Source organism: Oncorhynchus kisutch, linkage group LG10, assembly GCF_002021735.2.
Source record: "Oncorhynchus kisutch isolate 150728-3 linkage group LG10, Okis_V2, whole genome shotgun sequence".
NCBI classification, from domain to species: domain Eukaryota; kingdom Metazoa; phylum Chordata; class Actinopteri; order Salmoniformes; family Salmonidae; genus Oncorhynchus; species Oncorhynchus kisutch.
This window is the reverse complement of record NC_034183.2, coordinates 51349836-51373169: the sequence shown is the minus strand read 5'-3', so window position 1 is coordinate 51373169 and position 23334 is coordinate 51349836. Positions and strand designations below refer to the sequence as shown.

The following is a 23334-nucleotide window of genomic DNA, read 5'->3' as shown; positions in this document are numbered from 1 at the left end:
ATACGTTTTGCATTAGTTAATTAGCGAGCTTCCTAGGGATTAATTCCCTCTCCGTGTCCCATGTGCAGAGCTTGTCGAGATGAGAGGGATTGTTCTATTTGCCGCCTCAGCTTGCCTCTCAGGATCACCAGTCACCGCCATGCTGGCACATATCCGTCATCCCAGGGCCGCTACGCGACTCCCTCCCTCCTCTCAGCACTGCTAATAGCAGCGGATTACTGAAGACTGAAGATGAAAAGGCTTTCATTCCCCACAGAGACGTGTGTGTGTGTGTGTGTGTGTGTGTGTGTGTGTGTGTGTGTGTGTGTGTGTGTGTGTGTGTGTGTGTGTGTGTGTGTGTGTGTGTGTGTGTGTGTGTGTGTGTGTGTGTGTGTGTGTGTGTGTGTGTGTGCGTGCGTGCATGGCTGACTTGGTTATCCTGTTGTACTGAAACTGCTGTGCTGGGATACAGGCAGGAGATAAGTGGAGGTCTTTTCTTTCAGCATCCCCTTCCCACACCTCATTAGCCAACAAGGCTTCCAGGTTGACATCAAAGGTGCAGCCATCACACACAAAAAAATGCATCCCGATTTCCAATGGTTTTTATAGTCTAAATTTAGATTCTAATACCGCTGCTGAATTGACGCCAGCCGTCATTTCATGACTGTTTTCAGAAGTGGATGATAATAGGATTTTTCACTTTCGATAATCACCCTGTAGCTCTGTTTTTCTCAAATCTTTGGTGGCTGTTTGAAGTTGCGGGATGCATCGCTCAACTGCTTAAAGCCAGACTGTCTGTCTGTCTGCCTGGTATCTTTGAATTGAGCCACCAGTTTCAGGACCTTTTGAAGTCTTTAGAACAGAAAGCTGCAGTTGTTGTTGTTTTTTTGCCAACGTTAAGTAGCCCATTGGGGGAACATTACGATTCTTGACAAAAAGTCGGAAATAGTTTTTCACACTTCATTAAAAAGTCTCCTCTTGATGTTCCCTCAGTCTAGTGGATGAGTCTGGCTGGGAACTGGAACTGGGTGCATTCTGAAAAATGCCCAACTAATTCATTCATGACACTGTCGTGACAGGATCCATTTGTTACCTGGCCTTCAAACGTTTGGCCGGGTTGGTGTCTCTTTACCTTATCTCTGCGGGGCACAGCACTTGCCAGTGCAATTTAAGATTAGGAGAAAGGGATAGAAAATAAGTTGTTCCTCTTTGGGGGCATGTGAGGTTAGGCATGTTCTTTTGTGAACCCGAAAAGGCAGTTTTCGGGTCTCTTCTTTGACCTGTATCCTCATCCCCCTTGTGCTCGGGTTCCTTGTGAGCTGAGCCCACTTACGTGGCAGATATGAGATAATTAGCCAGTCATGTGAGGCAACGCTACTACTCTTACTGGAACGAATAAATAATTGACTGTCCTTTTGGTCCGCTTTATTTATTCTGTTTCTCACATTTGACCCGCTTTGTAGTTTGTTGCACACTAAGTTCTTACGCCAACTCATTATTACAGAAAGGTATTCCTAAAGCTCCTTTGAACAAACCAAACTCATCACCTTGATCGTGCTTGTGTGAAGGGCAGTTCTTTTGAACAAACTGAATAAAAGGGAGAGCAAAAAAGGTCCTGGCTATAATGTCTTGGTTAGTTGGTCCAATACAATAGACCATCATTCCTTTCCATCTGGTCAGTCCCATCATTCCATTGAAATCCATAGAAAGTTCACCACTAGCAGGGACGTTTTTTGTTGTGCTCAAATCATTTCTCACCCTCCGCGACTCACTTGGAAACTTTCTTATGACACCTGGCCCTTGGCTTAGCTTTAAAAATATACTGCATAGAGCTGAGCTATGGCACAAATGAGCCTAAACCCTGCTGTTACCTCTGAGTTTGAATGCTAGTCCATGCTGCGCTCGTTCACATGGAAACATGACATCTACTAATTCCCAATATTCTCCTATCCTATTCTGAGAGTGCACCATGTTTAATCACCTCATCGATCTCCATAAGTACATTAGTGACATCATTTCAGTTAATGATCACCCGCCATCCTCCAATGATCAGTCTGTATTGATTGATGATTAGTCATATTAGATCATCTACCCTATGGAGTTTGTTAACTACTGATTGTAGCCACTTGCAGAGGATGAGGTGATTCAGCTAGACACATTTTTTAAATATATTTTTTCTTATTTCACCTTTATTTAATCAGGTAGGCCAGTTGAGAACATTATTAAAAATACAAAATTACTTGGAATGATCATTTCGAGATATTCCTACAGATCTAGCCTACCTATACAAGTGCACACACCATTTCCAGTTCTCTGCTGCCAATGACTGAAACTTATATCTCCCTCTCTAACTTTAAGCATCAGCTGTCAGAGCAGCTTACCGTTCACTGTACCTGTACACAGCCCATCTGTAAATAGCACACCCAACTACCTCATCCCCATATTGATATTTATTTATTTTTTGCTCTTTTGCACCCCACCCCATCATCTGCACATCTATCACTCCAGTGTTAATGCTAAATTGTAATTATTTCGCCTCTGTGGCCTATTTATTGCCTTACCTCCCTAATCTTACTACATTTGCACACACTGTACATATATTTTTCTATTGTGTTATTGACTGTACGTGTGTTTATCCCATGTGTAACTCTGTGTTGTCGCTGAAATGCGAAAACCACAACAAAATATTGTTGTAATGATGTTGTAGGGGGAAAATCCAGTAATTCTTTATATCCAAATCCATTATAGCCCTTGTTTCAAGTCGTATAGCAACAATTGTGCAAACACAAACGATTTGATTGGAATCTGGTTGGATGGGGAGAGAGAGGGAACAGAGAAATGGCGGTTGGGGCAAAGAAAGAAAGAGGTGGTTCATTTTCTGTAAAGTCAGAAAAGGAAAGCATACAGTTGCCTCTATAATATGTGGAAAAAAATGTGAGGGAGCAAGTGAAGATATTGCTTGTAAAGGCTTTACATATAAAAGATGTCTCGTATACGTCTATCCCTTATAAACAACATCTTCTTGCATCTTCTGAGTACGGTTACATGCACACAATAATGTGAGTATTGCGGATAGTCAGATTAATAGAATAGTTTGTTTAAAATGTTTACATGCTTTGCAAGAAGAATGATATTCCTAATACTCTGGTTTACATGGATACATCTGAAATCAGGCTACCTGATGGCACTTTGATCAATTCAGAAAATCACCAATGAAAATAAATGTTCTACCACATGCGATTTTTTTGAAGAATATTTGATTCTTCTCAAAAAGTTTGTAAACTATACTGAACAAAAATATCAATGCAACATTTAAGGTGCTGGTTTCATGAGCTGAAATAAAAGATCCCAGAAATGTTCCATGTGCACAAAAAGCTTATTTCTCTCAAATGTTGTGCACAAATGTGTTTACGTCCCTGTTGGTGAGCATCCTTTGCCAAGATAATCCATCCACCTGACTGGTGTGGCATATCAAGAAGCGGATTAAGCAGCATGAGCATTACCTTGTGCTGGCCACTCAAACATTTGTCAACAAATTCTGTCACACAACAGAATGCTACAGATGTCCACATTTTTGAGGGAGCATGCAATTGTCTTGCTGACTGCAGGAATGTCCACAAGAGCTGTTGCCAGAGAATTTACTGTTAATTTCTCTACCATAAACCGCCTTCAACGTCGTTTTAGAGAATTTGCCAGTAGGTCCAACTGGCCTCACAACCACAGACCACGTGTAGCCACGCCAGCCCAGGACCTCCACATCCAGCTTCTTCACCTGCGAGATCATCTGAGACCAGCCACCCGGGCAACTGATAAAACTATAGGTTTGCGCAACCGAAGAATTTCTGCACAAATGGTTAGAAACTGTCTCAGTGAAGCTAATCTGCGTGCCTGTCATCCTTACCAGGGTCTTGACCTGACTGCAGTTCGGCGTTGTAACTGACTTCAGTGGGCAAATGCTCACATTCGATGACCACTGGCACGCTGGAGAAGTGTTCTCTTCGCAGATGAATCCCGGGTTTCAACTGTACCGGGCAGATGGCAGTGCTGAAGAGGTAGGCTCGCTCGGCTGGTGCTAGCACATGCACGAAATACACTGCTGGAACGCCAACGACAGTGTTCTTATGTGCTCATAATTTCAAAGATTGCTTAGAAAACCAGATGTGTTAATCGCCATTATAATTACTGAAATGTTGACCTTACGCCGACTAAGACTAGCAGGGTAAGGTGTTTACATGACTATTGCATAATCTGCCTACTGACATACACAGTAATGCTTTCATATTAAACTGATTATGTAAATGTACTCACTGTGAGGAATAAGAAACTCCAGTAGCAAAAAAGTACTTTCCCTGAACTGAACCAGCTACTCTCTTTAAAGCCTTTCATATTGCCTTTCATCATGCAGTGCAGTGTTGCTGTGGAATCAACATGTTCTTTTCAAGCCAATGTCCTATATGGAATACTATATGGAATAGAACAAAGTTAACCTCAAGACACTGATCTAAGGCCAGTTTTACATTTTATATCATAGTTAAGGTTAACAATGGAGGAGTGCAAGATGATTCTAGATTACCTAGGCTATGACTTGACAGTAATGCAGTTTTTCTATTCTGATCGTGGAGTTCTGATCATGGAATTCCAAACACAACATGCGTTTACACCTACATGTACAGTTGAAGTCGGAAATGTACATACACTTTAGCCAAATACATTTAAACTCAGTTTTTCACAATTCCTGACATTTAATCCTAGTAAAATTTAGGTCAGTTAGGATCACCACTTTATTTTAAGAATGTGAATTGTCAGAATAATAGCAAAGAGAATGATTTATTTATTTCATCACATTCCCAGTGGGTCAGAAGTTTACATACACCCAATTAGTATTTGGTAGCATTGACTTTAAATTGTTTAACTTGGGTCAAACATTTCGGGTAGCCTTCCACAAGCTTCCCACAATAAGTTGGGTGAATTTTGGCCCATTCCTCCTGACAGAGCTGGTGTAACTGAGTCAGGTTTATAGGCCTCCTTGCTCGCATATGCTTTTTCAATTCTGCCCACAAATGTTCTATAGGATTGAGGTCAGGGCTTTGTGATGGCCACTCCAATACCTTGACTTTGTTGTCCTCAAGCCATTTTGACACAACTTTGGATGTAGGCTTGGGTCATTGTCCATTTGGAAGACCCATTTGCGACCAAGCTGACCTGACTGATGTCTTGAGATGTTGCTTCAATATATCCACATAATTTTCCTACCTTATGATGCCATGTATTTTGTGAAGTGTACCAGTCCCTCCTGCAGAAAAGCACCCCCACAACATGATGCTGCCACCCCCATGCTTCACGGTTGGGATTGTGTTCTTCGGCTTGTAAGCCTCCCCATTTTTTCCTCCAAACATAATGATGGTCATTATGGCCAAACAGTTCTATTGTTGTTTCATCAGACCAGAGGACATTTCTCCAAAAAGTACCATCTTTGTCCCTATGTGCAGTTGCAAACCATAGTCTGGCTTTTTATGGCAGTTTTGGAGCAGTGGCTTCTTCCTTGCTGAGCAGCCTTTCAGGTTATGTCGATATAGGACTCGTTTTACTGTGGATATAGATACTTTTGTACCTGTTTCCTCCAGCATCTTCACAAGGTCCCTTGCTGTTGTTCTGGGATTGATTTACACTTTTCACACCAAAGTACGTTCATCTCTAGGAGACAGAACGCGTCTCCTTCCTGAGCAGTATGAGGGCTGCATGGTCCCATGATGTTTATACTTGCGTACTGTCACGGCCCCTTCTCTGCAGTGTAGGGGCGGTTCCTCCTGCAGGCAGAGGAGGGTCGTTAGTGATTGGAGTCACCTGGGCTCAGGGTATTTAAACCGCTTCACTAATCACTCTTGTCTCTCTCTCTGCTCCTCCAGGTATGATCCTGTTTTGTTTGTTCCTTTGTAGTTTTGCATAGTTTTCACTCAGTCATTCACACACAGAGATTCACGCATCCCTGCACATTACATACACCTTACATTATGATACTTTCACACCTCATTCCTTTTTCTTTGTTTAAAGTTAATAGTTTGGTTTATAATAAAGAACCTTTTTGATTGGCCCATACCTGTTGTTCGTGTCCCCTCATTTTTGCCACAGGCTATGAGCCGGCCTGTGACAAGTGGGGGCTCATCCGGGATCTGAACCCGGGACCTCTCGCAGTATTTTTTGTACAGATGAACATGGTACCTTCAGGCGTTTGGAAATTGCCCCCAAGGACGAACCAGACTTGTGGAGGTCTAAAAAAAGAATCTGAGGCCCTGGCTGATTTCTTTTGATTTTCCCAGTATGTCAAGCAAAGAGGCACTGAGTTTGAAGGTAGGCCTTGAAATACATCCACAGGTACACCTCCAATTGACTCAAATGATGTCTGTAATGATGTCTGTAAATGTGTCCACCATGTCCACATTGAGTCCGGATTCCCTTTTCCCATGCTATATTCAAATTCCCAATGTGCATTCTGCAAATGGTGGAATAGGCTAAACATGAAAATAACACAACACCAACTTGTAGCTAGCTAACTACTGTAGCTAACTGGCCAGCTGTAGCTAGCTAACTACTGTAACTAACTAGCCAGCTGTAGCTAGCTAGCAAGCAAAGCTAAAAGGATTGCAGACACATGCCTTTACATTCTTGGAATTTAATTTCCTCAAACATTTTAAAGGTGTCTCTTGTTCCCAAAGTTATCTGGAGACTTGTGGGCAGAGTCTTGACGACGTCGCCCACAATATGCGCTTTCGGTAGCCTGATAACATCTAGACTGAGGAGAAATTGGCACACAATATATCCCTGATCTGAATGAAGTCAGACTACAATGCGACCTGTCTTGTCAATGCAATCTTTGTATTCTGATAGAAGAAGTTGCATGTACAGTGCATTCGGAAAGTATTCAGACCCCTTGACTTTTTCCACATTTTGTTACGTTACAGCCTTATTCTATAATGGATTAAATAAAACATTTTCCTCATCAATCTACACACAATACCCATAATGGCAAAGCGAAAAAAGGTTTTTTAGAAATGTTTTTAAAAAATATATAAAAAAAATAAAAAATATACCTTATTTACATAAGTATTCAGACCCTTTGCTATGAGACTCGAAATTGAGCTCAGGTGCATCCTGTTTCCATTGATCATCCTAGAGATGTTTCTACAACTTGATTAGAGTCCACCTGTGGTAAATGTAATTGATTCGACATGATTTGGAAAGGCACACAGCTATCTATATGAGGTCCCACAGTTGACTGTGCATGTCAGAGCAAAACCAAGCTATGAGGTTTGAAGGAATTGTTCGTAGAGCTCAGAGACAGGATTGTGTCGAGGCATAGATCTGGGGAAGGGTACCAAAACATTTCTGCAGCACTGAATGTCCCCCAAGAACACAGTGGCCTCCATCATCCTTAACTGGAAGAAATTTGGAACCACAGACTCTTCCTAGACCTGGCCGCCCGGCGAAACTGAGCAAACTGTGGAGAAGGGCCTTGGTCAGGGTGGTGAGAAACAAGATTGTCTGGTCCGATGAATTCAAGATTAAACTCTTTGGCCAGAATGCCAAGCGTCACGTCTGGAGGAAACCTGGCACCATCCCTACGGTGAAGCAAGGTGGGGGCAGCATCATGCCTTGGGGATGTTTTCATCGGCAGGGACTGGGAGACTAGTCAGAATCGAGGGAAAGATGAACGGAGCACAGTACAGAGAGATCCTTGATGAAAAACTGCTCCAGAGCGCTCAGAACCTCAGACTGGGGTGAAGGTTCACATTTCAACAGGACATCTACCCTAAGCACACAGCCAAGACAACACAGTACTGGCTTCTGGACAAGTCTCTGAATGTCCTTGAGTGACCCAGCCAGAGCACGGACTTGACCCCGATCGAATATCTCTGGAGAGACCTGCAAATAGCTGTGCAGCGACGCTCCCCATCCAACCTGACAGAGCTTGAGAGGATCTGCAGAGAAGAATGGGAGAAACTCCCCAAATACAGGTGTGCCAAGCTTGTAGCATCAGATTTGATGCTGTTAATTGTTGCCAAAGATGCTTCAACAAAGTATTGAGTAAAGGGTCTGAATTCTTATGTAAATGTGATATATATTTCTTTCTAAATGTGCAAATAAATGTTAGGTGTGTGGATTGATGAGGAACATTTTTTATTGAATCCATCTTAGAATAAGGCAGTAACGTAACAAAATGTGGAAAAAGTCAATGGGTCTAAATACTTTCTGAATGCACTGTAAATGTCATGTGTAGACACAGCCCTAGACTTCTATAGATGCATTTAAAGGCATATTTCAGGCCAAATCTATATTTGGGTTGAATTACCCTTACCTTGAGTTGTGTCTGAAGCCCCATGGTGTCAGGCCACAGCCAGGAGTTAGCATATTAGGAGTTCCTGGGCTGGCGTGGTTACACACGGTCTGCGATTGTGAGGTTGGTTGGACGTACTGCCAAATTCTCTAAAACGACGTTAGAGGCAGCTAATGGTCGAGAAATGACTTTTATTGTCCCCAGCACAAGGTGCACCATTGTAATGGGCGTGCTGTTCAATCAGCTTCTTGATATGCCACATCTGTCAGGTGGATGGATTATCTAGGCAATGGAGACATGCTCACTAACAGGGATGTCAACAAATTTGTGCACAAAATGTGAGAGAAAAAAGCTTGTTGTGCATATGGAACATTTCTGGGATCTTTTATTTCAGCTCATGAAACATGGGACCAACATTTTACACTTTAAACTGGAACTTTTTACTCATGTAGTCGCACCGCCGCATATTTTTCTGTTCTATGCTGTAAAAAGTTGTATTGTATTCCATTGGGCACTCACAGATTGATTACCAGAGCTGTGAACAAACTCAACAGTGGCTTAATTGAACTATCAGAGCATTGGAATATTAGCTTAATACTGCAAAAATAGTCGTTTTAAGTGTTTTTGAAGAGGTTTGGGCTTGTAGTGCAGCATTGCTAACATCGTTTTGGCTGTTTACATTCATGAATTTTAACGAAGTTGGAAGGACAAAAGCAGAACTCTGCACAGCATCCACGCTCCAAACTAATTTGCAGCTCAGTGTGATGGTTTCTCTGGAGCTCAGTGTGATGGTTTCTCTAAAATACACAAGGTTGCTAACTCGCCACCGTGGCAGAAGTAACTAATGGATTCTTGTGGATTCTGTCAGCATGGCCTTCAGACAACTCAGGTAAGGGTAATTCGACTCAAATATAAATTTGACCTGATCTATCCCTTTAAGTGACATTTGAGCTGCTGTCAGGGTGATGGTGACAGAAGGGTGTTGTAAACACCTGAATTATTTAGGTTGGGAGGACAAAAGCAGAACTCTGCACAGCGTCCACTCTCCAAACTAATTTGCAGCTCAGTGAGATGGTTTCTCTGGAGCTCAGTGTGGCGGTTTCTCTGGAGCTCAGTGAGATGGTTTCTCTGGAGCTCAGTGAGATGGTTTCTCTGGAGCTCAGTGTGGTGGTTGTGTCTCCACTGGAATACTTAGGTCAACCTGACCTATCAAAGTACAAAATGTTACTGTCAGTCTCCAAACAAGGGATCACTACTTAACATGCAGTCAGCTCCTCACAGGTCTAGGAACAGTGGGTGAATAGAGCAACTGGGAGGGCACAACAACAGGAACAGCACTAGCACCTTTGCAAAGGTCTGAGAACAGTGGGAGAGTGTCAGTGAGCTTAGAATAACAGCAGCAGCAGCACCTTTTCACAGGTCTAGGAACAGTGGGAGAGCATTGTGGAGGGAACAACAGGGCCATCCCTAGGCATAAGTGGCATAAGCGACCGCTTAGGTTCCCGCACCTTTTATGTGGGGAGGGGAACGCAGTCATGGTCTCAACTTACTTTTGAGAGTTAGAATAGTAGAATACACAAGGTGCAGTTTATAAATTTGGTTGTGCATAAACAGTTTATCTCTTGTAATGTCAGTCACTGATAGTCACTCAATTTGCCCATGTCAGCTAAGATTTTTTGGGGTTGATAAGTTAGTCTAGACAGCTATCTAAACGTGTACTAATCGTGGTCTCAATTATCGACTGGTCATGTAGGGCACGTGCCCAGGAGCCCTGACCTCCAGGGGGCCCCCATTCATTTGATTAAGTCACTCTCTCTCAGATAGCATAACATGGCTTAAGTCATGGCAAAATGTGTAGAATTGCAGGGAATGAACTCTAAAACATTTTTTGATTTCCTGCAAGGTGGAGGGGATGGGGGCAACAATTGTTCACTTAAGGCCCCAAAAGCGTAGGGCTTGCCCTGGGGAACAACAACGTAGAAATATAATTAACAACAGCAACAGCAACAGCAGTAGCTTTTCAAAGGTCTGAGATCAGTAGCACAGGTATCGGGGGGGAAGGAAAGTTGGGAACACTGTCTGGGTTTGTAATTGGAGGGCGACCGGCGGGGGGGAGTGACGGTGTCATCAGATCCACTCCAGGAATTTGGCAAACATGGCGTGTCTGCAGCCGACTGTGACGCCAAATAAACGGCCGCTGCTTTCATTTGCATGGCCCGGTGTGTATAGCGATTAGAGAGTTAGAGAGAGAGAGACTGTCATCTCATTATCAGATCCCGGAGATGAGTCAGTCATGGAGAGACGGGGTGACCGTTGACCTTGTCTGCACCCACACACACACACACACACACACACACACACACACACACACACACACACACACACACACACACACACACTGTCACTCACCCACACACATTTTGATCCACAGTGAAGTATAAGTACCAAGGACCCGTGAGTCAGTCACCAATACATTTGTGTGTCATGAACATCAATACGTCTTACACACATACAAACACATCGCACACAATCTGTTGACCTGCGACTTACAAACGAAAACACACAAACGCAGACTGCCAAACTTGCACAGGCCCTTGAGGTCAGATGGAAGAAGGCAGATCCGCTGGTGTATCATTGTTCAGCTGTGCGCCGTCCAAAAACATCCTTCCTGCGCCTGAGAGCCCTGGCAACAGCAGCCTTGATGTGTGTGTGAGTGAAAGAGAGAAAGAGAGAAATTGATATGTGAGATGAATACAAGAGAGAAGTAGAAACATACAAGGAGAGAAGCCAATAATTATTGAGAAAGCAAGCAGGGGACTTATAAAGGTGAAAGAAAGAATGGGATATAGAGAAAGGGAAAGTGAAAAAGAGATTACGTGAATATAATCATGACCTTCACTGGGACAATGGACAGAAAACAGGAATTTCCTCTCTTCTGCTCTTTCCTGCCCTGGTTATTTCTGTCCTTGACCTATGAGGATACACACGTATACACACACACACACACACACACACACACACACACACACACACACACATTTAATACTCTTCAAAGCAACTGATCAAGATTAAACCCAGCAGTACGTGTGTATAGCCTACTTTAAATAGTATCACAGTTGTATTCTAATGTGAAAGGAAATACAAAAATATATAGAGGAGGTTTTTGCCCTTTGAACCAAATCAAAGCCTTCAGATAAACTGAATGAACATTAACGAACACTAACGAAGGCTAGACCAACTGGCTCTTGGGGAGTGTGTGTGTGTGTGCGTGTGCGTGTGTGCATGCATCGACATGAGACACTCCATGGCCAGTTTGATTAATGACTTGGTGGAAAACAGACTCTGTGGCATCATAACAACAACAATTAAAAAAGCTATTTCCCAGAAGCCTTGTGTGTGTCCCAGCGACAGTGAGAGAATGGTGGAGTTGTTTTTTTTTTTCTTCTCCAGAGTAAATAGAGAGTGAGAGAGAGAGAGAGAGAGTGAGAGTGAGAGTGAGAGAGCGAGAGAGAGAGAGAGAGAGAGAGAGAGAGAGAGAGAGAGAGAGAGAGAGAGAGAGAGAGAGAGAGAGAGAGAGAGAGAGAGAGAGAGAGAGAGAGAGAGAGAGAGAGAGAGAGAGAGAGAGAGAGAGAGAGAGAGAGAGAGAGAGAGAGAGAGAAAAAAACATTTGAAGGAAAAGTTATTTTTTAATAGAGGGTTGAAGGTACGATTGAGAAAATACAACCTAGAGAGTTTAATGGTGTGGCTGAAAGTGATCAAAGAGATTGGGTGTCCTTGGAGAGAGAACATGAGGGATGGATTGAAATAGAGAAAGGAAAAAGAGGTTGTGAGAAAAAGGCGTGTCCGTAGAGATTGCAGAAACAAACTTAAGAATGACGGCTTCTGTCAAAAACACCCTTGTGCTAAAGAGAATTGTCAGTTTGTCTTAGTGGAGGTTTCTAAATGTTTTAGATCGAGAACTAACATTCAGGTTTTTTTCTCTCAAGGTGCCACTGAACATCGAACAGTAAACCTGAGAAAATGGCTCTCTGAAAGCCTGTTGTGACAGTCCAAATGTCCAAATCTGCTTCTGTTTTCATGTCACCCTGCCATTTTGTGTCAGACAGACAGGCTACATTATCTCTTAGTGTGGGTGCGGATCGAGGCCCTCACTCATTGGCTCTATGGGTGATTGTGTGGTTGGTGTGGAAACTGGAGGTCTTTCATCTACCTGTCAGTCACGCGGAACACTTCATTACGTCGTGAAGGGGGTGATGATGAAATGTATGAGCCGTTTTCCATGCCTGGAGAAAAGCAGTTACGCTTTGCTCATTTGTTTTGTTCTCCGTCTGCCTTCCAGTCAGTTTAAGTTCAGTTAAAGAGAGTGTATCTGTCATCATTTGTTAGCAATTTCTCATTCGGAATGGAGAAAATGTGGTTTATATGCAGGCTAGCATAATGAGTTTTAGATATCTCGCTTCGAACAAGATTAGTATCAGATGCACATACAGTTGAAGTCGGAAGTTTACATACACCTTAGGCAAATACATTTAAACTCAGTTTTTCACAATTCCTGACATTTAATCCTAGTAAAAAATTCCCTGTCTTAGGTCAGTTAGGATCATCACTTTATTTTAAGAATGTGAAATGTCAGAATGACAGTAGAGAGAATAATTTATTTCAGCTTTGATTTCTTTCATCACATTCCCAGTGGGTCAGAAGTTTACATACACTCAATTAGTTTTTGGTAGCATTGCCTTTAAATTGTTTAACTTGGGTCAAACATTTGAGGTAGCCTTCCACAAGCTTCCCACAATAAGTTGAATGAATTTTGGCTCATTCCTCCTGACAGAGCTTGTGTAACTGAGTCAGGTTTGTAGGCTTCCTTGCTCGCACACTTTTTCAGTTCTGCAAAACACATTTTCTATACGGTTGAGGTCAGTGCTTTGTGATGGCCACTCCAATACCTTGACTTTGTTGTCCTTAAGCCATTTTGCCACAACTGTGGAAGTATGCTTGGGGTCATTGTCCATTTGGAAGACCCATTTGCGACCAAGCTTTAACTTCCTGACTGATGTCTTGAGATGTTGCTTCAATATATCCACATAATTTTCCTACCTCATGATTCCATCTATTTTGTGAAGTGCACCAGTCCCTCCTTCAGCAAAGCACCCCCACAACATGATGCTGCCACCCCCGTGCTTCACGGATGGGATTGTGTTCTTTGGCTTGCAAGCCTCCCCATTTTTTCCTCCAAACATAATGATGGTCATTATGGCCATTTCTCGAAAAAGTACGATCTTTGTCCCCATGTGCAGTTGCAAACCGTGGTCTCTTTTTTATGGCGGTTGTGGAGCAGTGGCTTCTTCCTTGCTGAGCGGCCTTTCAGGTTACGTCGTTATAGGACTCGTTTTACTGTGGATATAGATACTTTTGTACCTGTTTCCTCCAGCATCTTCACAAGGCCCTTTGCTGTTGTTCTGGGATTGATTTGCACTTTTCGCACCAAAGTACGTTCATCTCTAGGAAACAGAACGCTTCTCCTTCCTGAGCAGTATGACGGCTGCGTGGTCCCATGATGTTTATACTTGTGTACTATAGTTTGTACAGATGAACGTGTTACCTTCAGGCGTTTTTAAATTGCTCCCAGGGATGAACCAGACTTGATTTGATTTTCCCATGATGTCAAGCAAAGAGGCACTGAGTTTGAAGGTAGGCCTTGAAATACATCCACAGGTACACCAAGCTGTTTAAAGGCACAGTCAACTTAGTGTATGTAAACTTCTGACCCACTGGAATTGTGATACAGTGAATTATAAGTGAAATAATCTGTCTGTAAACAATTGTTGGAAAAATGACTTATGTTACGCACAAAGTACATGTCCTAACCGACTTGCCAAAACTATAGTTTGTTAACAAGAAATGGAATCACTCCAACCTAAGTGTATGTAAACTTCTGACTTCAGCTGTACATGGACAGTGGACATACACCGTGCACACAGACACACTCATATTGTGCTCCACACGACCACACATTCCAAGTAGCCTAGATCACTCGCTCATGCATTTATCACTTTGTTTTATGTGCTGCTCAGTAAGTGGTTAGCAAATAGATCTGAGCTATTTGGCAGAATGGCCAATTCAGACATTGATTAGCTCAGAGGAGAGAAGAAGAAAAACAAGATTTCCCACCCAAAATTAGGGTCAATAATTGATTAAGAGCCTTCCAGCGAGTACTTTGCAGCTATTTACATCAGCGACAAACATGCAGAAAAGCTCTCTGATGTCTCTTGGGGAATTTTTTGTCACAAACAGCAGGGGACAATGCTCTTTCCCATAATGCATTTGGATTATTTCTCTGCAACACCACCGCCAGCCTCCTCCCTCTGTCGCTCATCTCCACCATTGGCCTAATTATAGTCATGAATTAAGCATTGTTCTGCGAAAGGAAAGGACAAACCTTTTCAGGGAGTGACGCTCACCACTTCTTAAATGTCACCATCTCTCCCCCTCCCCCCTCCCCCCCCCCCCCCCCACCCGCCCTGCAGTAGTTGGGCCTGGCTGTACCGTAGGGACAGGATATGTCTGTCCCATTTACGCCACTCTCAGTCCTTACTGTCGTGCTGCACAAACTTTGTTTGATTTTATGGGGACGCACAAACTTAGTTCGATTTTATGGGGGCACTTAATATTATGTTGACATTAATTTGACATTTTACATTGGTTGGAGTGTCCAGTTTAGTTGTGCCTCACTTACATGGGAGCATTGGACTCAATGAAGCAAATCAACAGCCAAAGGTGTTTTATGAACTTTTCAGTTGTTACCAGGCAGATAATAGTCTAGTTGTTTATACAATGAGTTATTACAGTAGATGCTCCATTTGTTTTGGTATCCCGCAGCAATAAGGGCATTGTAATGTATAGTTGCTCTGGATGCATTCGTTTTTGTTTTTCTTCAGATTTATTAGCTCTCTGATGGTCGTTTTCCATTTATGTCATTTAGCAGACGCCCTTATCCAGAGCGACTTACAGTAGTGATACCAACCCACAACCCTGGCGCTGCAAGGGCCACGGTCTACCAATTGAGCCACACAGGACCATGATTCACGGCCTAATGTTCTCTCTTTCTCTTTTATTCTCCTTTCTTCTAGAAAGTTTTCTCCAAAGGCCAGTTTTGAGAGTGGACTGTGATGATGTCCATGCAAAGTAAGTATTTTGTTAAAGACTCGCTGGCTTCGTTTAATCTGCCAAGAATCATTCTTGATTAACCAAAGTTTGGAGCACTGTGTTGCTGTACCCTAGAAACACACTAGCAACCGTCCCTTCAGAGTGACTGAGCATAAGTATAGTGTCTGAATATGGTGCAGAGGGAGACAACAGACCACTGGATGTCAGTCAATCAATCACACTATTTTTATAGCCTGTTTTACATATCCACTGTGTCACAAGGTTAATCCAGGGTCTAGGATGGTGAAAAGGGATATGTCACTCTTCCAACCCGTCTCCAACCTCTCTCTCTCTCTCTCTCTCTCTCTCTCTCTCTCTTTCTTTATCTCTCTCTCGCTCTCTCTCTCCCTCTCTCTTCTCTCTCTTTGTCTCTCGCTCTCTCCCCATCTCTCTCTTCTCTCGCTCTCTCCCCATCTCTCTCTTCTCTCGCTCTCTCCCCATCTCTCTCTCTCCCTCTCTCTCTCTCTCCTCTGTCTTTCTTTCGCTCTCTCTTCCCTCTCTCCCTCTCTCTTCTCTCTCTCTCCCTCTCTCTCTTCTCTCTCTCCCTCTCCTCACAGTGAACGAGGCAGAGGGGTCAGTGAAGGTGGCCGAGTGGCAGCAGACGTACTATGCCCACGACTCCGGCATCCAATCAGGTGCCACCACCATGCGAGATGATGAGGGCACAGAGTACAGCGCCAAGAAGTATGCCGTCACCACCACCTTGGTGGAAAACCCTACAGGTATAAGTTCTCTCTCTCTCTCTCGCTCTCTCCCTTTCTCTCATAGTCCCACTTCCCACTCTCTCTTCCCGTCCCTCCCTTTCTCTCTCATTCCAATTTTCCTTCTTTCTCTACTTCTCTTTCAGTCTCTCTACATCTCTCTGTCTGTCTGTACAAATAGGTCAACACTTACTCATTCAATGTCATAATCATGCTGTGATTCACTCACTCGCTCATACGCCATCACATACGTACACAGGCCAGTTTGGACTGTCCTCATGTCTTAAAATAGGCATGATTCTTCTTCTGAAAACTCACTGACTAGGAACTCACTGACTAGGTGCTAGAACAACTTTCAAACTATCACTAGTTTGAAACACTATCTATGGATGTATCTATCACGTATCCAATGATCTCCCCCTCCTCCTCCCTTTCTCCACCCTCTTTCATCCCTCTCTCCCACCAGAGATGGAGGCCCAGTACACCCTGACACGGGCCCAGCGAGTGAGAGCGGCCATGTTCCCAGAGACCCTGGTGGAGGGCGAGGCGGTGCTGTCCAGTCAGACTGACCCGGGTCAGCAGACCAACGTACAGCGGCTAGCTGAGCCCTCGCAGCTCCTCAAGACCGCCATCGTCCACCTCATTAACTACCAGGATGACGCCGAGCTGGCCACTCGCGCCGTGCCAGAGCTCACCAAGCTGCTGGCCGATGATGATGCGGTAACTAACCTCTAAGAGTTAACAAAAAAAACTGAACTTTGTTATAAATCCAATTTTCACAAAGCCTAGCTGTTAACACATGAATGCATTAAACAACACTATTTCCAATGTGCTCCTATTTAAAAAATTTTAAGTAGTATTCAGTATTCAGTATTAATCAGTATTAATAAATGAGTGATGCAGCTAATCAAATAGAAGAGATGGTCTTTGATTTCTAGATTAAAGACATTCCAATGGATGACCTTGTCCCTCCTCCCCCACTCAACCGCCTCATGCTGCCTGGTGGGAGCAATCTTTGATAAAACTCTAGTGCACTGTTTAAACAAATAGGCTGATTTGGAAATGATTCAGCCAGTGACTATTGTAAGATAAATGTGTGTACTATGTGTATCTAATGTACAGTGTCTTCAGAAATGATTCACACCCCTTTACTTAAAATTCATGAAATTACCTTCTTTTTTTTGTCACTGCCCTACACAAAATACCCCCCAAAATGTCAAAACGGGAATTATGTTTTTAGAAATATATATATATTTTTAAGGAAAAGCTGAAATGTCTTCAGTCATTAATTATTCAACCACTTTGCTGTGGCAAGCCTAAATACAGAGTAAAGGGTTGCTTAACAAGTCACATAAATTGCATGGACTCTGTGTGCAATAATAGTGTTTATCATGATTTTTGAATGACTACCACATCTCTGTCCCCGACACACACATACAATTACGTGTAAGGTCCCTCAGTGGAGCAGTGAATTTCACAGATTCAGCCACAGTGGCAAGGGAAACGCAGACGTTGAATATCTGTTTGAGCATGGTGGAGTTTTCAATTACACGTTGGATGGTGTATCAATATACCCAGTCACTACCAAGATAACAGGCGTCCTTCCTAGGGCTGTGGCGGTCATGAAATGTGTCAGCCCGTTACTGTCATGCAAAAGACTGCCGGTCTCATGGTAATTTCCCGTTAATTAACATTAACCCGCTTAGCATCGCCAGGCCTCCACGCGTTCAAGCTGCTGATGCGTGCCTTTGAAACATCTACATTTAACTAGCGTTTAATACATCTATTTAAAATACACCATCACAACGCATCCATTATTTATTTTAGTCCGTTCTAAATAAACATTATGATATGAAGAAAATGTATTTCAGAAAAACTGAATATGAGTTGGCCTACTGTAGGACTATGTTATTATAATTGTGTGGTGTTCGTTTGTATGTGTTGCAAATGTATTTATTGCACTTGATGCATGTCTACTGTGTCTTCCTGTCCTTGGGTCTACACACATCGCAGCGCTTCTTCTTGTTGCTACTGGCTGCAATCTAGAAGGATGATAACACTTAGTTCAGGAATTGTACTAACATCACACTCACTCAATCACATACATGATATAGTTACAGCAGGCCAAGGTAAGAGAGTCAGACGCACACAAATACAACAACATCCCTCACACTTACTTCTGGTATTGGAGTTGTTGGTTCTGTGGGTCGGGCTGATGGGGCATCAGCATCCTTCACCTGAATCCTCCTCATGATGGCTCCAGAATCTGGGGTCATTTGGGATATGGTGCCTCCTCTGGATTTGAGGTCTTTACCAATGCCTTGCCCAGCTCCTCGAGAAAGAACTGTCTCCTCTGGAGCTTCCCTCTGGTCCAATCTGGGTTCAACGCCACCTGGATGACAAACGCGTTGTACACCGAGGTGTCCAAGATGTTGAAGAATATCACAAGTGGCCAGCGTAGGGTTCTTCTTTTGCAGCTGTAGCCAGTCACCATCTTGTCTAAATTGTCCACCCCACCTTTTGTGGCATTGTAATCAATTATGATTTGCGTTTTTTTATGTTCCTGGCCACCGATTCTCCCATCCCCTATGCAGCGTACTCATGAGTTATCGCATGTGATGATGTGGGCACGGAGTCCCTGTGTCAAGTCCAGGACAACCCGCATCTCTTGGTTCTTCTCAGGGGCTCCTCCATCTGGCTTCCCCGTACACACTTGCAAGTTCCACGCATATGATGAAGCAGCATCACAGGCAGCCCAGAACTTGATTCCATATTTTGTTTAGACAGTATGTGCTGCTTGAAAGGGGCAGCGGCCCCTAAATGGCATGACCGGCTCATCAACAGTAACGTTGGGCCCAGGGTTGTAAAATAGGGGAAGGTGGTCCACCCACTTGTCCCACACTGACCTGATAGCAGCTAGCTTGTCTCTCTACACTGACCTGATAGCAGCTAGCTTGTCTCTCTGCACTGACCTGACTGCAGCTAGCTTGTCTCTCTGCACTGACCTGACTGCAGCTAGCTTGTCTCTCTACACTGACCTGATAGCAGCTAGCTTGTCTCTCTACACTGACCTGATAGCAGCTAGCTTGTCTCTCTGCACTGACCTGATAGCAGCTAGCTTGTCTCTCTGCACTGACCTGACTGCAGCTAGCTTGTCTCTCTACACTGACCTGATAGCAGCTAGCTTGTCTCTCTACACTGACCTGATAGCAGCTAGCTTGTCTCTCTGCACTGACCTGACTGCAGCTAGCTTGTCTCTCTACACTGACCTGACTGCAGCTAGCGTGTCTCTCTGCACTGACCTGACTGCAGCTAGCTTGTCTCTCTACACTGACCTGATTGCAGCTAGCTTGTCTCTCTGCACTGACCTGACTGCAGCTAGCTTGTCTTTCTGCACTAACCTGATTGCAGCTAGCATGTCTCTCTGCACTGACCTGATTGCAGCTAGCTTGTCTCTCTGCACTGACCTGATTGCAGCTAGCTTGTCTCTCTGCCACCGAGCTGGTCGGGTGTCTCGATTATCGAAGCGGATCATCCTGGAAATAATGGGACATTGTTGCACAGGAATGTTCTCTGCAAGTTTCTGCATCCCCACAGGGATTCTGTTGATTCCCCATTAGATCTGAAAACACCAGCAAGGATAAGAACCCCAAAGAATACATGTAAATGAGTTGGTTAATCTCCTTCCACCAAAAACACGCCTTCCCTCCAAATTAGTGCAGTCCAGAATGATTTTCTACATGGTGTCTGGGATGAACAGTTCAGAAGAAGACTCTGCCCATGAGTTACCGCCATCTGCGTCAACCTTGGTTGCATCCTTATCACATTGCCAGCCATGCGGGTGGCTCATTCCTTGGGAAAGAAGACCATTCAATTTATTTTCTACATCCATATTTCTGCTCCTGCAGGCTGCTGATGAGCTGGTTGCTGACGGGCTGGTCCTGGGGCTGACTGAGGGTCAATGTCATCCTCTTCTTCCAACTCACTGTCAGACTCCGAATTGACAGAGACATGTTTCTAATATTCTGAAAATACGTCATCTTTCAACGTGGAAGACATTTCTTCCACACTAGCTTCTCTCTCTGCAAAACAAATGGCTAAGGCCCTCTGAGCGTACTGATTGATTGTGGTAATGAGCCACACATGCAAAGCTATTGATTTGTTGTGTCCCTCCCCCAATTTGCACTTGGCTGGTGTAGAGTGTGGGAAAATACTGAATTTTGTACAATGTATCGAAAGATAATGTATTGTAATAACATTGTGCAGGTACCCACAAGACATTGTGTAGTTTAACAAGGCTATATACAGGCACCTGTTAGTCAGGCTTATTGAGGTAGTATGTACATGTAGGTATAGTTCAAGTGACTAAGCATATAAGATAAACAGAGAGTAGCAGCAGCGTAAAAGAGGGGTTGGGGGGGGCACACAATGCAAATAGTCCGGGTAACCATTGGTTACCTGTTCAGGAGTCTTATGGCTTGGGGGTAAAAACTGTTGAGAATCCTTTTTGTCCTAGACTTGGCACTCCGGTACTGCTTGCCATGCCGTAGTAGAGAGAACAGTCTCTGACTGGGGTGGCTGGGGTCTTTGACAATTTTTAGGGCCTTCCTCTGACACCGCCTGGTGTAGAGGTCCTGGATGGCAGGCAGCTTTGCCCCAGTGATGTACTGGGCCGTACGCACTACCCTCTGAAGTGCCTTGCGGTCGGAGGCCGAGCAGTTGCCATACCAGGCAGTGATGCAACAGGTCAGGATGCTCTCGATGTTGCAGCTGTAGAACCTTTTGAGGATCTCAGGACCCATGCAAAATCTTTTTAGTTTCCTGAGGGGAAATAGGCTTTGTCGTGCCCTCTTCCCGACTGTCTTGGTGTGTTCGGACCAATCTAGTTTTTTGTTGATGTGGACACCAATGAATTTGAAGCTCTCAACCTGCTCCACTACAGCCCTGTCAATGAGAATGTGGACGTGCTTGGTGTTTAGTCCCAGGATCCTTAGCTTGGTGATGAGCTTTGAGGGTACTATGGTGTTGAACGCTGAGCTGTAGTCAATGAACAGCATTCTCACATAGGTGTTCCTTTTGTCCAGGTGGGAAAGGGCAGTGTGGAGTGCAATAGAGATTGCATCATCTGTGGATCTGTTTGGGCGGTTTGCAAATTGGAGTGGGTCTAGGGTTTCTGGGATAATGGTGTTTATGTGAGCCATTACCAGCCTTTCAAAGCTCTTCATGGCTACGGACATGAGTGCTACTGGTCTGTAGTCATTTAGGCAGGTTGCCTTTGTGTTCTTGAGCACAGGGACTATGGTGGTCTGCTTGAAGCATGTTGGTATTACAGACTCAATCAGAGGCAGAAGATTCCTGCCAGTTGGTCAGCACATGCCCGGAGCACACGTCCTGGTAATCCGTCTGGCCCCGCAGCCTTGTGTATGTTGACCTGTTTAAAGTTCTTACACACGTCTGCTATGGAGAGCGTGATCACACAGTCGTCCAGAACAGCTGATGCTCTCATGCATGCCTCAGTGTTGCTTGCCTCAAAGCGAGCATAGAGCATAGGGAACATCAATAGTAGTGTATTTTTGTAACAAAACAACTGTTGACAGCCTGTCTGCGTGCCCAAGAAAGGATAAAGGAGAGAGAGGAGGAGATGGAAATGCTTGGTGGTGAGATATTCTGTATAGCTGAAGATGTGACACTCAATTAATATGAAGATATTTGTAAAAAATGCCTATTACTAGGCTATTCCAAATCAAATACAAATTCACTAATTGTAGGCTAACTGTAAACCGCCCTGCACAAACAATGAACCAACAGCATCGCCTAGGCCTGGCTATATGTTCTCTCCCAGACTCGTGCATATACATTTTGGAGCGTAGCGTAAGGTCCATCCAGTATGAATAATAATACAGTCCACACTCAAAGGCGATCATCCAAGATGGCGTAGCAGTAAGTCGTCCTGTCGTGTCGTGTCCCTGTATATTTTGTTTATATTTTGTTTATTTTTCGTTTTTTACATATTTTTCGTTTTTTACATAGCTATCCCTTTAAAAACATTTTGCTAAACCTAAGCTTCCAAATAAGCTGGATCTAAAGTCCATAAATCACGGTACTCCATTCTGCTTGTTTGTTTTATCTGTTGGCCCCGTTGCCTAGTCTACGCCATTTTACCTGCTGTTGTGCTAGCTGATTAGCTGTTGTCTCACCTACTGTTTTAGGTAGCTTTCCCAATTCAACACCTGTGATTAGTGTATGCCTCGCTGTATGTCTCTCTCAAATGTCAATATGCCTTGTATACTGTTGTTCAGGTTAGTTATCATTGTTTTAGTTCACAATGGAGCCCCTAGTTCCACTCTTCATACCCCTGATAACTCCTTTGTCCCACCTCCCACACATGCGGTGACCTCACCCATTACTACCAGCATGTCCAGAGATACAACCTCTCTCATCATCACCCAGTGCCTGGGCTTACCTCCGCTGTACCCGCACCCCACCATACCCCTGTCTGCGCATTATGCCCTGAATATATTCTACCATGCCCAGAAACCTGCTCCTCTTATTCTCTGTCCCCAACGCTCTAGGCGACCAGTTTTGATAGCCTTTAGCCGCACCCTCATACTACTCCTTCTCTGTTCCGCGGGTGATGTGGAGGTAAACCCAGGCCCTGCATGTCCCCAGGCACCCTCATTTGTTGACTTCTGTGATCGAAAAAGCCTTGGTTTCATGCATGCCAACATCAGAAGCCTCCTCCCTAAGTTTGTCTTACTCACTGCTTTAGCACACTCTGCTAACCCTGATGTCCTTGCTGTGTCTGAATCCTGGCTCAGGAAGGCCACCAAAAATTCAGAGATTTCCATACCCAACTATAACATCTTCCGTCAAGATAGAACTGCCAAAGGGGGAGGAGTTGCAGTTTACTGCAGAGATAGCCTGCAAAGTAATGTCATACTTTCCAGGTCCATACCCAAACAGTTCGAACTACTAATTTTGAAAATTACTCTCTCCAGAAATAAGTCTCTCACGGTTGCCGCCTGCTACCGACCCCCCTCAGCTCCCAGCTGTGCCCTGGACACCATTTGTGAATTGATCGCCCCCCATCTAGCTTCAGAGTTTGTTCTGTTAGGT

The 23334-nt window shown here is 44.0% G+C and overlaps 1 protein-coding gene across 3 annotated transcripts in view; it reads left to right on the top strand.

The window, feature by feature from the left end:
- LOC109898349 (junction plakoglobin-like) overlaps positions 1-23334 on the top strand; it is an 88848-nt gene that overhangs the window by 40804 nt on the left and 24710 nt on the right. For all 3 annotated transcript variants that reach the window (XM_020493299.2, XM_031833902.1, XM_020493300.2), the window contains exons 2-4: positions 15442-15496; positions 16075-16239; positions 16685-16938. In XM_020493299.2, coding sequence (XP_020348888.1) covers positions 15481-15496; positions 16075-16239; positions 16685-16938 — 435 coding nt within the window. In that variant the 5' untranslated portion in view covers positions 15442-15480. The remainder of the gene's footprint in view (positions 1-15441; positions 15497-16074; positions 16240-16684; positions 16939-23334) is intronic.